Source organism: Dreissena polymorpha, chromosome 4 (genome assembly GCF_020536995.1).
Source record: "Dreissena polymorpha isolate Duluth1 chromosome 4, UMN_Dpol_1.0, whole genome shotgun sequence".
NCBI classification, from domain to species: domain Eukaryota; kingdom Metazoa; phylum Mollusca; class Bivalvia; order Myida; family Dreissenidae; genus Dreissena; species Dreissena polymorpha.
This window is the reverse complement of record NC_068358.1, coordinates 71853530-71869041: the sequence shown is the minus strand read 5'-3', so window position 1 is coordinate 71869041 and position 15512 is coordinate 71853530. Positions and strand designations below refer to the sequence as shown.

At 35.3% G+C, this 15512-nt stretch overlaps 1 protein-coding gene across 4 annotated transcripts in view; it reads right to left on the bottom strand.

Annotated features, from left to right (window-relative positions):
- Positions 1–15512, bottom strand: part of LOC127877661 (Golgi membrane protein 1-like) — a 61447-nt gene that overhangs the window by 16764 nt on the left and 29171 nt on the right. For 2 of the 4 annotated variants that reach the window (XM_052423749.1, XM_052423751.1), the window contains 2 exons: positions 15365–15433; positions 13596–13789 (listed from right to left, as the gene is read on the bottom strand). In XM_052423749.1, coding sequence (XP_052279709.1) covers positions 13596–13789; positions 15365–15433 — 263 coding nt within the window. The remainder of the gene's footprint in view (positions 1–13595; positions 13790–15364; positions 15434–15512) is intronic. The other 2 variants (XM_052423750.1, XM_052423753.1) reach the window with 1 other exon arrangement.

Sequence of the window (15512 nt, the reverse complement as noted above, 5' to 3'; positions counted from 1 at the left end):
CACATTTTCTAAACTGTCAGCTGTATACATGTGAATTGAGCTTGTAAGCAAAGAGTGCTTTTCAAGGAATTCTCAAACATGAATAATGTTGACATTTCCACACAACAGACTAAATAAAACATTTTCATCAAACACATGTTTAGCAATTGCCTTTAATAATCATTAGTGCAACAGCTGGTAGAACAAAGTATTTGAAATCAAGAGTAATGTTGACATATTTCAGGTAACATATGTTTACAAGTCTATCCCTTTGTAAATATTCAACTCAAAATGAATACTTGAAAATTAATATATTTGTTGCTCATGTTCGCTGTTTTATACTCTCCCTATTTCCCTATTACGTTATACATAATGTACTATGCTATGATAGGTTTTCCAGTTGCTGTTTAGGTTAGTCAAACAACAAAAACTAGGGATGCAAGAGGTTACAAAAATCAGTAACTGGTTAACCTTTTGCCGTAACTGGTTATTAACCGGTTAACTGAAACGCGTTAGGTAGTTTCAATGTTAGAGTACATAAAAATGTCAAACTGCTCAAACCGCTCTATAGAAACGAAAGTAATTTCTAATTTGAGATCGCTTGCGTCATTATTTTATTTTTGATTGGGCCGCTTATATTATGTTCGCGTCATATCGCTCACACAATGGTGTGTTTCTTTGTTAATTATATTTCCATTTTTTAAGCTCAAATTGACCTAATATAAACATGTTTTTTCCTTTTAGGTTGACGTAAAGAGGGTCAAGTGTTTCAATGAATCCTCATCTCTCTTTATTGGATAATTGCATATTTTCAATTATTTTGTTATTTGCATTTTAGTGTCTGTAGCCGAATTATTATCGTTTAATGTTCATTTTACATTTTAAAATGTGGGTAAAATAAAGCAGTCACATTCAGATTATGAGTTACTTTTTTATATACAGTTCCTAGTTCTGTCTGCAGAATAAATCAGTGATACACTACAAACAGTGAAAATCAATCAGACAGGAGATCCCTGTCACGCTTCCCTGTTGTGCGACGAATTCCAGCGCGTCGGAACATCCTGAATTAGGTCATGGTCAAGAAGTTGCATGACAACTCGTCGCGAGCGCAGCTCTGCTGTCATGGGTGTGGAATGCTGAAATTGGCCGACGATCTTTCGTGCTCTCGACATCACGTCTGCTACTGACGGAGTGTCCATGACCGGCTTCACGCACAACTGAAGGGTGTGCGCGAAACACGGGTGGTCCTGCCAGTCCGGACACAGACGGCCGGCTAAGTCCATATTTCTGACATTGTCGTGAACACATGCTACAACACGTCCCATCAGACCAAACTCATCCACACAGTCCTTAAGGCGAATAGCAAGGTTTTCGCCGGTGTGTCGCTCTGGCATGGCGCGGGTCATTAGTATGCGCGACTCCATTGACCAGTCTTTTTTGATGTTGTGTACGGTTACTGTGCCTCTGTGGCATTGGATGTCCAGGAGTCAGTTGTGAGGGCGACTGACGTGCTTCCCTGAAGACTGGACAGCAGAGACTTCTTTGCGTCATCATACTGCTGGTCAATGAGCGCCCTGACGGTTGTTCTAGAACTCGTACTGCGGATTCAGAAGTTACATCAGATGACGAAAACTCTCGTGTTCCACGATTTTTATGGGCACGTATGCCTGGACCTCGAAATTTGCAAGGGCCTGATTGATCGCCTCGCTCGACGAAGGGCGAGGGCCAAAAACCCGGTGTAACGTCTTTTGCTTTGCCACATCCGGACTGGCCTTGTTGTTATCAACGGACAGATGCTTAAATTATATATTATTTCGCAGATTTGAGGTGCTGCCAAGCAGTTGAATTGTTGCACTGCATAACAGACAAGATGCAGTGCTCTTGTCTGCCAATTTTCTGAAGTTTTTCCATACCTCAGACGGTAAGGGTTGCATCGTTGGTGACGTAATTTACAATAATGATAATACTTTCTCAGAAACAAATACGATGTTAACTCGACAAGATTTTAACTACGAATGCATTCCTGATAAAAATGTTACTTATAAAACACGGTATTTTCACGAGCAATCAGTGTTGGATATTGGTAAACAAAACATCAAAAAGCCGTGCATTGTCTACACTGTTTTTTTATCGCGAGTTCGATAAACGTGTCAATAACGTCTTCGCTAATAGCCCCCACTCCCCGCAGTTCACTAGTTAAATTTTCGCGAGTCAAAACTAAAAAAGCGGTGCAAATTATCAAAACTAACCCTATTTGTTGTCATAAAGGTATTGATTTATTGCTTTATTGCTGTGTTTGTTGACACGTTATTTATTACCCTCGACTGTGCGGCATGTTGTTTTAACTAGTCGCCAGCGCAATTTGGCAGTATGTCACGCGAAAAAAGTAAAAACATACAAGTTATTCGATGAAAAAAAAACACAATCAATTTTTTCCCAGGTTGACCTTTTGCCGAAAATGTAACCGGTTAATTGGTCATTCGGTAGGTTAACCGGTTAATTGGTTAACCTCTTGCATCCCTAACAAAAACACATAGATAAACATTTAAAAACATAAACATGGCCTCTTGGTAACCATACAAGGAAAAAGAAAATCAGCCAAGTTTACATATAGATTGTTAACATCTGAATTTAAAGGGAATATGCTAAATTGCAGATCAGGTTATGGGACTTGGTCACTGATGTCCCTTGATGATCCCAAAGAAATGCATTAAGTTCCAGTTTAATATCTGCTGCGATTGACCAGTCGCCAAATTATCGATCGCTCCGCCAACATAGTCACGTGGTCTAGTGATTAGAAAACTCCGACAGGCAGATCGCAATTATAGCGGATTACGTGAGGGAAATTCTATATTTGTAATGATGTATTATGCTCTTTTCTATAATATAAATTATTAAAGCCGCACACTAAACTAAACTGCTTTGTAAAACGTTAATACAATCATGAATACTTTAGAGAGAAATGGCGTATTTATCAAAATAAATGAGTTAACGGCAGACTGACTATCAGAAACATTTCTTATACATATTATATAGGTAGTTGATGAAAAATCCGTTGTAAAAATGAGCATTTATTTCATATTGAATTTGAACTTGTATTCAACTGTCTGACAGTGAACCCGGTGGCTATTCATATATAATTTTGAAAATAATTTTATTAAATGCAAATGACATATCCATATCATGATGGGTTTTTTGTTCATTAAAAATGTTTAGATCTTGGTTTTATTGTGTTATTTTTAAAAAGACACCGATTTTTTTTTATTTAGATATAAATTAAATTTTGATTGTAACCATAATTTAATACAGGCCTAATTTTGTGGTTTCATTAAAAGATAGTCTAATAAGCATTTTATTTCATTTATGTTTAATGCTAACCTGTTACATTTCACTATCAAAAAATGAAATGTTGGTATAACGGTGCTGTTCACAAACATTCGAATTGAATACATTTAGCATATAATGCATTTGCTTATTTATAACAAGATGGCCCTAATATGTTAATTGCAATTTTCACATTTCTCCCCGTATCAATATATGTTGAATTAGAAATGTTGTTGTTGCATTATAAGCAGTACATTTTACACTTGAAGTCGCTTTAAGCTGGCTAAGCCGCGTTGAAATCACCTTTTTGTTGTTTTTACTTTAGTTAAAACAATATTTAAGTTAACAATTTATAATGATTTCCCTTGTTTATGATCCACAATAAATATATAATTGGAAATCATTTAAGTAATTAAATAGTTTTCTTTTCTTGTGTACAGTACCTAACAATGCCTTAATGTTCCTTCATTCTAAGATCCACGCAACATACTGTTATTTATTAATCATCGACAATTACGCTGAGATTAATAAGCACGTGTGGCAATTATTATGTTGCCCAAACTGCTTAATAATATTGTGCATCAAACGGTATAACACGTTTTATAGAACACACACCTGGTGTGGTTTAACTATTTATTGTGTTTGTTTTCTCATTACTCGTTCATATGTTCAAGAAATAAAGATAAAATAATAACCTTTTATAAAGTATGTATAGCACCTACAATTTTGAATAATGATCGAACAGTAATGATCATGCATTTTATATAAAATCTGAGTAAACTCTTAATAATTACGTCCATTCCATATATACAACACGCTTTGTTTGTCGGACAAAATGGCGGCCAGATAAGCGTTGCTGAGGGGTGTGTGAAAAATCGATATCTAATTGGCTGATCGAAAATGTGGGCAGAGCGATACTTTGGCGACTGGTCAATTACAGAGGTACTTTATTGTTGTATGCAAACTTGAACATGAATGTCCTCTTGCACACAAATAATAACAAGGCTTTTTAAGGTACACCAGGGGCAATGGTTCTGCTAAAAGCTGGTTACAGTAATAAGTCTTGGTCAGTGACTCTTTACATTATTGCCTTGAACAAAATATGTAAAGATGTATTAAAGGGGCATTTTCACAGATTTTGGCATGTATTGAAAAAAAATTTAAGATGATACTTATTGGCTAAATATTTGAAGGATTGAATTGCATTTTGGTTGCATAATTGTACTAATGAACACATTGGTTAAAGGGACATCTCTTTTCACAGATTTTAGCATGTATTGAAGTTTGTCATTAAATCCTTTATATTGATAAATATAAACATTGGATCTAAAAAGCTCCAGTAAAAAAGAAGAATAAAATTAAAGATTTAGAAAAAATAGTAACCCTCAATTGGGCTCGAACCACTGACCCCTGGAGTAAAAGTCTATCGCTTAATTAGACCACTCGGCCATCCGCGATCATACAATAAGTGATGAATATTATACTACATATAAGCAATTTTTGTAGTATCACAAAATATAAAGACAACAACAAAACTCTCCAAATTATTCAATGGTTTCGCATTGCAAACCTTTATCATTTTCAGATTTTTAATATAATTTTCAGGTTTTTAAATCGTCAGAAGATGCATATAATGAATATTTTAGAGCATGATAAATTTTCAGTAATACTGTTTCCTCACAATATCATACCACAGGTGGAAGTTACGTACCTTGGATAGTTTTTTTTTTTTAGGAGCCCAATATATTCAAATAAATATATAAAATCATGTTTAATGAGAAAAAAATTGACAAAGAGCCATGAAAAAAAAAATACCCACCCTCTGATATTGGAATCATAACAAGGTCATTAACTAGACTTTATTATAGACCTGTCTTCGCGGGCCGCAAAAATGTCAAAAATAGCTTTAATCCAAAGCACCCCTTGATCCTCCTAGGGGCAATTGGACAACCTTTCCAAAAAAGTTAACTTCAAAAATATCTGTCCAGCCGTTAACTCACAGTCAGTCGAAAACCGAGCAATATTTCGAGTCCGTTTGTTTCACCCGAATAAATCTTCTACAGACTTTCAAACAATATTTTTGACTTTTCTCCCCTTATTCGATAGCTCGCGTCCTATTCATTTAAAACAACGAGGCGTGTCACATAATGCATGCATATGCAACCACTTACCCCTAAAAACTAATTCCAAAATGTTATTTATTTTCTTTGCAACAACTGTTTTAACTCTAAATTTGATTTACTTGAAAACGAAAGTAGCCATCGCTCTTGAAACTGGCTTGCCGGTGAATTACACTGACAGAGCCAGGCACATAAATATCCAATCAACAACAACAACTATGTTTTAATAAAAGTAAGTAAATGAAAAATACTTATCATTCTGATTGTTTTGGAATTAGTCTTTAGGGGTAAGTGGTTGCATATGCATGCATTATGTGACACGCCTCGTTGTTTTAAATGAATAGGACGCAAACTATCGAATAAGGGGAGAAAAGTCAAAAATATTGTTTGAAAGTCTGTAGAAGATTTATTCGGGTTGACAAACGGACTCGAAATATTGCTCGGTTTTCGACTGACTGTGCGTTAACGGCTGGACAGATATTTTTGAAGTTAACTTTTTTGGAAAGGTTGTCCAATTACCCATAGGAGGATCAAGGGATGCTTTGGATTAAAGCTATTTTTGACATTTTTGCGGCTCGCGAAGACAGGTCTATAATAGAGTCTAGTTAATGACCTTGTTATGATTCCAATATCAGAGGGTTGGTATTTTTTAATGGCTCTTTGTCAATTTTTTTCGCATTAAACATGATTTAATATATTTATTTGAATATATTGAGCTCCTAAAAAAAATACTATCCAAGGTACGTTACTTCCACCTGTGTATCATACCTTATCAAAATTTGCGAATCTAAAACTATTTTTCCTATAAGGATAAATTCCTTGCCCCCTGACGGCAAAGTTTTTCTATAGACCTCAACCATTTTGAAACTCTTCCAATATATCATTGGGAAAAATCTTCTGAACAAGTTTCATGATGATGGGACAATAAATGTGGCATCTAGAGTTTTAACAAGGTTTTACAAGAGCCATATATAGCAACATAAGGAAAAATGCCCTGCCCCTTGGTGGCCATGTTTTTCAAGCAAATGGATTCATTTTCAAACTAGTCCAAGATATCATAGGGACAAATCTTCTGACCACGTTTCATGATGATCGGACAATAATGTGGCCTTTAGAGTGTTAACAAGGTTTTACTACAGCCATATAAGGAAAAAAAAAAACCTGCCCCCTGGCGGCCATTTTTTTCAACAGACAATAACCATTGTTTAACACGCCCAAGATATCATTACAACATTATTATGTTCTGACCAAGTTTCATGAAGTTTGGACTATAAATGAGACTTTTAGAATGTTATCAAGTTTTTACCATAGACATTTAAGGAAAAATGCTCTGCACCCTGGTGGTAATGTTTTTCAACCAACCGGAACAATTTTCAAACTCTTCCAAGATATCATTACAACATATGTTCTGACCAAGTTGCATGTAGATTGGACTATAAATGTGTCTTTTAGAATGTTATCAAGGTTTTACTATAGCCATATAATGAACAAGAGGGCCAAGATGGCCCTAGATCGCTCACCTGAGAGGAGTCAGTTCATTCAATCTTTACCAAATTCAAACTTGACCTAGATATTGTCAAGACAAACATCCTTGTCAAGTTTCATCATTATTTCATCTGCGAGTCATGATCAATGTACCTATGAAGTTTCATGATCCTAGGCGTAAGCATTCTTGAGTTATCATCCGGAAACCATTTTTCTAAGTTGATTCACCGTGACCTTGACAGCCATTGTGTGAATACGTTTTTTGGCACTGTGACCTTGACCTTTGACCTAGTGACCTGATAATCAATAGGGGTCATCTGCGAGTCATGATCAATATACCTATGAAGTTTCATGAACCTAGGCATAAGCGTTCTTGAGTCATCATCCAGAAACCATTTTACTATTTCGGGTCATCATGACCTTTGACCTAGTGACCTGAAAATCAATAGGGGTCATCTGCGAGTCATGATCAATGTACCTATGAAGTTTCATGATCCTTGGCATAAGCGCTCTTGAGTTATCATCCAGAAACCATCTGGTGGACGGACGGACTGACATGAGCAAAACAATATCCACCCTCTTCTTCGAAAGGGGGGGGGGGCATAATGAGAAAACTTCCCCCCTCCCAGCAGCCATGTTATTCAACTGACCGGGACCATTTTTTAACTCAACTCGCGTATCAAGAAAATAAATGTTCTGAGCAAATTTCATGTGAACATTTGACCAAAAATGTGACTCCTAGAGGGTTCACATGTTTTCATAATATACATATAGAGAAAAATGCCCCGCCCACTGGCGGCCATGTTTTTTCACTGATCCCGACCATTTTCAAACTCATCCGAGATATCAATAAAACCAATGTTTTGACCAACTTTCATGATGATTGGGCAAAAATTGTGACTTCTAGAGTGTTTACAAGGTTTCTCTAAAGCCAAATAGGGAAAACTGCCACTATATACATATAGAGAAAAATGCCCCGCCCACTGGCCGCCATGTTTTTTCACCGATCTCGACCATTTTCCAACTCGTCCGAGACATCAATTGAACCAATGTTTTGACCAACTTTCATGATGATTGGGCAAAAATTGTGACTTCTAGAGTGTTTACAAGGTTTCTCTATAGCCAAATAAGGAAAACTGCCCCGCCCACTGGCGGCCATGTTTTTCAACGGATCGGAACCACTTTTGAACTCAACCAAGATATCATTAAGACAAACATTTTGACAAAGTTACATGAAGATTGGGCATGAAATGTGACTTCTACAGTGTTTACAAGGTTTTTTTTTACACCTACTGACCTAAGTTTTTGACCCGGCACAACCCAGTTTCGAACTCGGCCGAGATTTCATTGGGACAAAGCTTGTGACCAAGTTTCATGAAGATGGGACAAGAAATGTGGCCTCAAGAGTTTTTACAAGCAAATGTTTACGGACGGATGGACAGACATACGACGGACAAAGACCGGTCACAAAAGCTCACCTGAGCAATCAGGTGAGCTAAAAATACCCCACCCCATTGCAGCAATGTTTTTCAACCAACCATGACCATTTTCAAACTCGTCCAAGATATCATTGGGTCAAATCTTCTGACCAAGTTTCATGACGAGTAGAAAATAAATGTGGCCACCGGAGTGTAAACAAGATTTTAATAAACCCATATATGGCCATAACAGGAAAATTGACCCACCCACTGGCGGCCATGTTTTTCAAGCAACCTGAACCATTTTCAAACTTGTCCAAGATATCATTGAGAAAAATATTCTGACCAAGATTCATGATGTTCGGACAATAAATGTTGCCTATAGAATGTTAACAAGGTTTTACTATAGCCATATAAGGAAAATGCCCTGACCCCTGGTGGCAATGTTTTTCAACCAACTTGAACCATTTTGGAACTCATCCAAGATATTATTGGCACAAATCTTCTGACGGAATTTCATAAAGATCAGACAATAAATGTGGCCTCTAGATTGTTAACAAGGCAAATGTTGATGCTGCACAACGCACAACGGACAAAAGGCAGTCACAAAGCTATCCATGAGCACATTGTTCTCAGGTGAGCTAAAAATACCCTGAACAAGTAATTGTTAAGTTTTATTTAACTACCTGTTGTAGATACAGATATATTTGAGTGGTAAATATTAAATTTGTGATTTCAATGTGCAAAAAGGAGCATAATCACACCTAATTGAAGGTTGGAGTTATGGAACTGAACTCACATAATGACCCCAACACATGTGTGACATTTAAATTCAAAACCTGTACTAGAAACAGTGATATGAAGATGTTGCACATGTACCTTAATCAGAGCATTACACAGATGCCAACAGCGAAATTTGGGCAAGTAGCATATCTTGAACTATAATGGGGATAGTCAAGCTAAAAACTACAATTACATGATATGTTTAGACTGCTCTCCAACCGTTTGATAAACATTTCCAAGCTTTTAGATAATTCCCTTTTAAACTAAAAGAAAACACAATTACCTAAATTGAGCCTATACTAGAAATATTTCCAAATTAAGATTGTATGAAACTTTTAATAAATTGAAAACAGATATTATTAGTAACCAAGTTTCTTACTTTAACCTTGTATGGAATAAAACACTCAGCATGTGATCTAGCCAACTAACATACTTCAAAGTGAACAAGCTTTGGAACAAAATAGGTTTTGGAAAGTCTTATTCTGAAGTTATTTGTCTTTTTTATTTCAGGCGCAGCCAATTAACTGACATTTATAAAATTAATGGTCTGAGAAACTTGATTGCACTAGCAAAACAAGACGCAGCAAAACCAAAAGCAGTTGTAAGAATGCAAATCTTTTGAGGACAAAATCTGCCAAATTGGAGACAATTAGATGATTTATGTATGTCCAAAAATCTCTTTACTTGTACTTCTAAAAAACAGCAAACATTTGTAAATTACATTTTTACCATATGTATTCTTTACCATTATTATGTATCTTCAATATACCAGTTATGCCAGATTATGCTATATAAAATAAAAATCTTGATTATTTTAGATTATTGGGCAAAAGAAAGAGTCAGAAATGCTCATCGACATGGCAAAATATACGTACATTTTCATGTATGTACACATTGGGGAATATTATGTGTCTGTGTTTTGAACAGTAAATAATTGTTTTAATAAACTTGTGAGTGAGCAAGTTGTTATGTTCTTTGAAAATGAATGTTTATAAAAATGACTTGCTGTACAAATGTTATATAATACCCAAACATTCTTGTATATTTCCTGTTTCCTAAATTAGTTGCGAAAACATTAAAGGATAAGTTTGAGTAAAGTCAATTGTTTAAATATGTTTTAGCTTCATTTGTATATGCACATGTTTGCTGTTCAAGAAGATTATTATTTTGATAAAATATCAGAATTTCTAGTAATTTAAAGATAACAATTCAGATATTATGTATTTAAATATCAGTTAATTGCTTTAATATGTTTTTCTCTTAACAATAAGAAAAAAAAGAACTATATTTGCAGTTGAGCAGTAATTATCTTTCCCAATTGTTTGACTAAATACAGTAAGGAAACTTAAGTTTTCTCAAAATCCAAGAAACAATTATCAGTTAACAACAATCAGTTATTTTTTAGGTTATACAACTTCCTATAAGAAAATAATTGCTGTATTTTTAATGTATATTTTAATTCTTATTCTGTCTTCCCCTATTGCCTACCTCCATCTAAAGTTCTACTAAACAAAAAACCTAACAAGAGGGCCTGAAATGCCCAAAGTCGCTCACCTGAGATTCAAAGGAACTGACCTGTTCTGTGCAGCCCATGATGTCATTAGAACAAAATGTTCTTACCAACTTTCATGACTAGTTGGAAGCAACGTTTTTCAACAGACCTGAATCATTTTCAAACACATCCAACAAATCATTTAAACAAAGATTTTGACAAAGATTCATAAGTCCATATAAGGAAAAATGCCCCGCCCCTGGTGGCCATGTTTTTCAAGCAACTGGAAACATTTTCGAACTTGTCCAAGATATCATTGGGAAAAATCTTCTGACCAAGTTTTATGATGATTGAACAATAAATATGGCTTCTAGAGTGTTAACAAGGTTTTGATATAGCCATATAAGAAAAAATTCCACGCCCCCTTGGCGGCCATGTTTTTCAACCAACCGGCATCATTTTTGAACTCTTCCAAGATATTATTGGGATGAATTTTCTGACCTAATTTCATGAAGATTGGACAACAAATTCGACCTCTAGAGAGTAAACAAGGCAAATGTTGACGCTGCACAACGGACAAAAGGCGATCACAAAAGCTCACCATGAGCATGTTGTGCTCAGGTGAGCTGAAAATAAATGGTCTAACTCAGTTACTGTAAATGAATACATGACATGCACAATTATTGCTGAACACTGCCCTAACACATTGTAAGGCCACTTAGGGATTGTAATTTAGGGTCATTCCAACTTGTAAAAAGGGCTGTTTGTAAAACATGCATGCCCTTCATATTGGCTGTCAGTTGTAGGGGCAGCCATTGTGGGAATACATTTTTTGTCACTTTGACCTTGACCTTTGACCTAGTGACCTAATAATCAATAGGGGTCATCTGCCAGTCATGATCAATGTACCTATGAAGGTTCATGATCTTAGGCCTAATTATGTATGAGTTATCATAAGGAAACAATTTTACTGTTTCGAGTCACTGTGACCTTGACCTTTGACCCAGTGACCTGAAAATTAATAGGGGTCATCTGCCAGTCAGTATCAATGTACCTATGAAGTTTCATGATCCTAGGCGTAAGCATTCTTGAGTTATCCTCCAGAAACCATTTTACTGTTTCGAGTCACTGTGACCTTGACCTTTGACCTAGTGACCTAAAAATCAATAGGGGTCATCTGCCAGTCATGATCAATGTTCCTATGAAGTTTCATGATCCTAGGTGTAAGCATTCTTGATTTATCATCCGGAAACCATTTTACTGTTTCGAGTCACTGTGACCTTGACCTTTGACCTAGTGACCTGAAAATCAATAGGGGTCATTTGCCAGTCATGATCAATGTACCTATGAAGTTTCATTATCCTAGGCGTAAGCATTCTTGAGTTATCATCCGGAAACCATTTTACTATTTCGAGTCACTGTGACCTTGACCTTTGACCTAGTGACCTGAAAATCAATATGGGTCATCTGCCAGTCATGATCAATGTACCTATTAAGATTCATGATCCTAGGCCTAAGTATTCTTCAGTTATCATCCGGAAACCATTTTACTATTTCGAGTCACTGTGACCTTGACCTTTGACCTAGTAACCTGAAAATCAATAGGGTTCATCTGCCAGTCATGATCAATGTACCTATGAAGTTTCATGATCCTAGGCCTAAGCGTTCTTGAGTTATCATCCGGAAACCATCTGGTGGATGGACCGACGGACCGACCGACCGATGGACATGTGCAAAACAATATACCCCCTCTTCTATGACTATGAACTGTTCTCCCTTCATAATTAATGTTCTTATACGAAAAAGAAACCAAGTAACGACCATAATATACAAATTAGATTGAGAAAAATAGAAGAACAAGGTGTCATGTAATAGCTTATAACATATTGTTTATTCTTATGAGTTTATTCTTATGATGGAAATTAATAAGGGGATATTTCAATAATATGTTTATGCAATGTTAAGATGAAGTTTGAGAATTTAATAATACATTTTTGGGAGATATTTGCATAAACTAAGACCTGATTTAAGATTTATTTCAAGTAAGAACACAAATACGTTTACACCCAGGGTGGGGTATAATTGGGATCAATAAAATGAAAAGTCATTTAGATAAAAGAATCGAAGGACCATATACTTAACAATGAGTTCAGGGTCAGCATATAGACACGAGATTAATAGTACCCACACATGGTCATCGAAACAGCACAGATGAAAGGGTCACCGAAAAGCCTTATTTGCAAAGGGATTACTCTATACCAATATAAATTGATAAGATTTTAGTGCATTTGGCAAGCAAGTAAATACATGAATATATTGTTCCTTCTAGAACATTCTAATAAGTCAACCAATCCGTAATAAGCCCGGACCTTGGTGACCCATGGAAATTACAAGTAGAATTTATGTAAATTAACCTGGGGATAAAATGCAGTGTTTCAGTTAGTAGTAAAGAATCTGCGGTTAGATTTGAAAAGAACTTGGAGAGTTGTCACGTCTTCTTGACGTGGCAGCCATGGTGGCTGCTGCGCTGTAAAATTGTATTTCGTGTACATTAGTAAGCGTTGTGTTAAAAGAAATATTCGACATAAATAAATCGCGATGAAATCAGAAATGAACTTTGGTTGTTACTGTGTGTTATCAACGAACAATGTGTAATTACGTGACAAAGGCATGAAAATTGTTTGGGAGATACATGTTAGAAAATATTTTTTTTTTAACGTTTTCTAATGTCATGTTATATTTCCCATACAAGATTGCTGTTCCTCTTTCAATACACTGTAAGTGCTACTCTATCATAAACCATAGTGGCCAAGCTTTTTTTTCCATAATAGCACCTGCATTGATATAATGATCCAGCATGCTTTTACCCACAAGATGATAAAGCTTAACAACAGCAACATAAACTTACCTAATCCATCCTAAGCATCATGTACTGAAAGAAAATATTTGACAATGAAAATGAAATCACAATAAATAGACGCTTGATTAACCAACCTCTTCTTTCTGTTCGTATCGCAATGCCACTTTATCTGCATCATCATCATCTTCATCATCATATTCATCCTCGTCATGAGCAACATGATTTATGTCGCCCTCTTTAATATTCGGATCTTCGTTTTCCTCCAGATCTACTTTGTTGTCATTTATCTTAGGTGTAGCTTTGTCATTTATCTTTGGCGTAGCTTTTTCTGTAGATAGCGGTTAAAAAACCAACAGATCTCTTTTAAAGTGACAGAACAGCAGGAGTTATACATTAAACAAACAAAGCAAACATAGTGATATAGTCCTATTTTCTAATAAAGCATCTGGCAGACACAAATGCATATAAAAACACCTGAATAAAGACTTATTTTTATAATATAAAGCTAACAGTAGTTTAACTACAGATTTGTTTACATGAAACTTAATTTACCCAAATATATACCACTATTGACTGACATCTCATGATCAGACATTATATTTATACACATTTTTAATAGAAACTTTTTAAAGTCCTAACATCATATTTGTGAGCTTTTGTTTCATCTCCAATATTCAAATCAGTTCAAATAAATGTCCCATTAGTCATTCTCAATTTGTTTATTCTTAATATGAAAATGTTTGTGATATCAGTAAAAATTTGAGGACATGTTACATATCTTGATGCTTAATTGGATTTAAACTAAGATGACAAAAAATATAGACTCTCAATGCAATATCATTCTTCGCAATTAATCAAAAATGCATGCAACAAAAGCTTAATTTTTTGCCTTACTACAAACTTAGAACATTTCGAAGAAAAAATACTGTCAGACTCAAAAAAGCATTTAACAAGATCATGTGTGGCCACTAGGCATACAGTATATAATGAAGTCAAATTATATAATGAGATCAAATTATATAATTAAGTCAAATACTTTAACTGGACCTTGAACACCCCCCAGTACTGTTAAATAGTTCTAAATGTTTTCCTATATTTTGAATGTGCAGATGACAGTTTACTCTTTGCTATGACATTTATTGGACAAAAGGTGGTATAGTCACAGGTCAAACATGGCATGGAATTAAGTAATGATGGTATCTTTAAATTGCTGGTATATTCCCTGTTCAAACATTGTTTGAAACCAATAGTGGTTTAAGTTAAGGCTTAGAAGTTAACAAACAATGGCAAGAGCCATGTATAATTAGGTGGTGATTCTTCGATAATAGATGGAAATTACATAGTCAACATGTTTAAAGAGCAGACAAGTCCTATTTTTACAAAACATTTCTGTGGTTTGAATCTAGTATGACAGGGACTGTAAAATTAGGCATACGCTTCTTCTAGGCAACTCATCCTTTAATTTTGGTAAAAAAAGGTGCCAACTCTTGTGATTTGTCTTAATGCAAGCAGAGGTAAATGAGTGGAAAACCACATTTTGACAATACAGTGGCATATTGACCTTTCAAATGTTTGACCTTGACCTCCTTTTGGGTAAAATTTGCTCTGGAAATTTCTATCCATTCAATTCAAGGGAAAGTTTATGTGAACAGACAAACAAATTGACTACTTTAATAGCTGCCCTACAAACTGATAATAGAATTATAATAACATGTAACAAGAACTACAACTTCTGTAAGCACAATAAAAGAACATAAAGCATTACAGGGGACATGCATGAAGAATCATAGATAGTTTAATATATAACTATGCAATTAATTTATTTTGAATCAGTGGATGTATTGAAGGGTACTTAATTTAGTACAGTACTAGCAGTACTAGGGGTAAGTGCATTGCTCCTTACTCGGTTTTACTGGGACAGTTGTATCTTCTGTATGCAGAGCTATGTGACTGGCAGTGGTGGTTGGAACAGCTAAATGAAACAGAATTTGTTATTACTAATCTCTGTCAGTGAGCTAGAAAATTTTTGAACAAATCTGAAAACCTGGCAT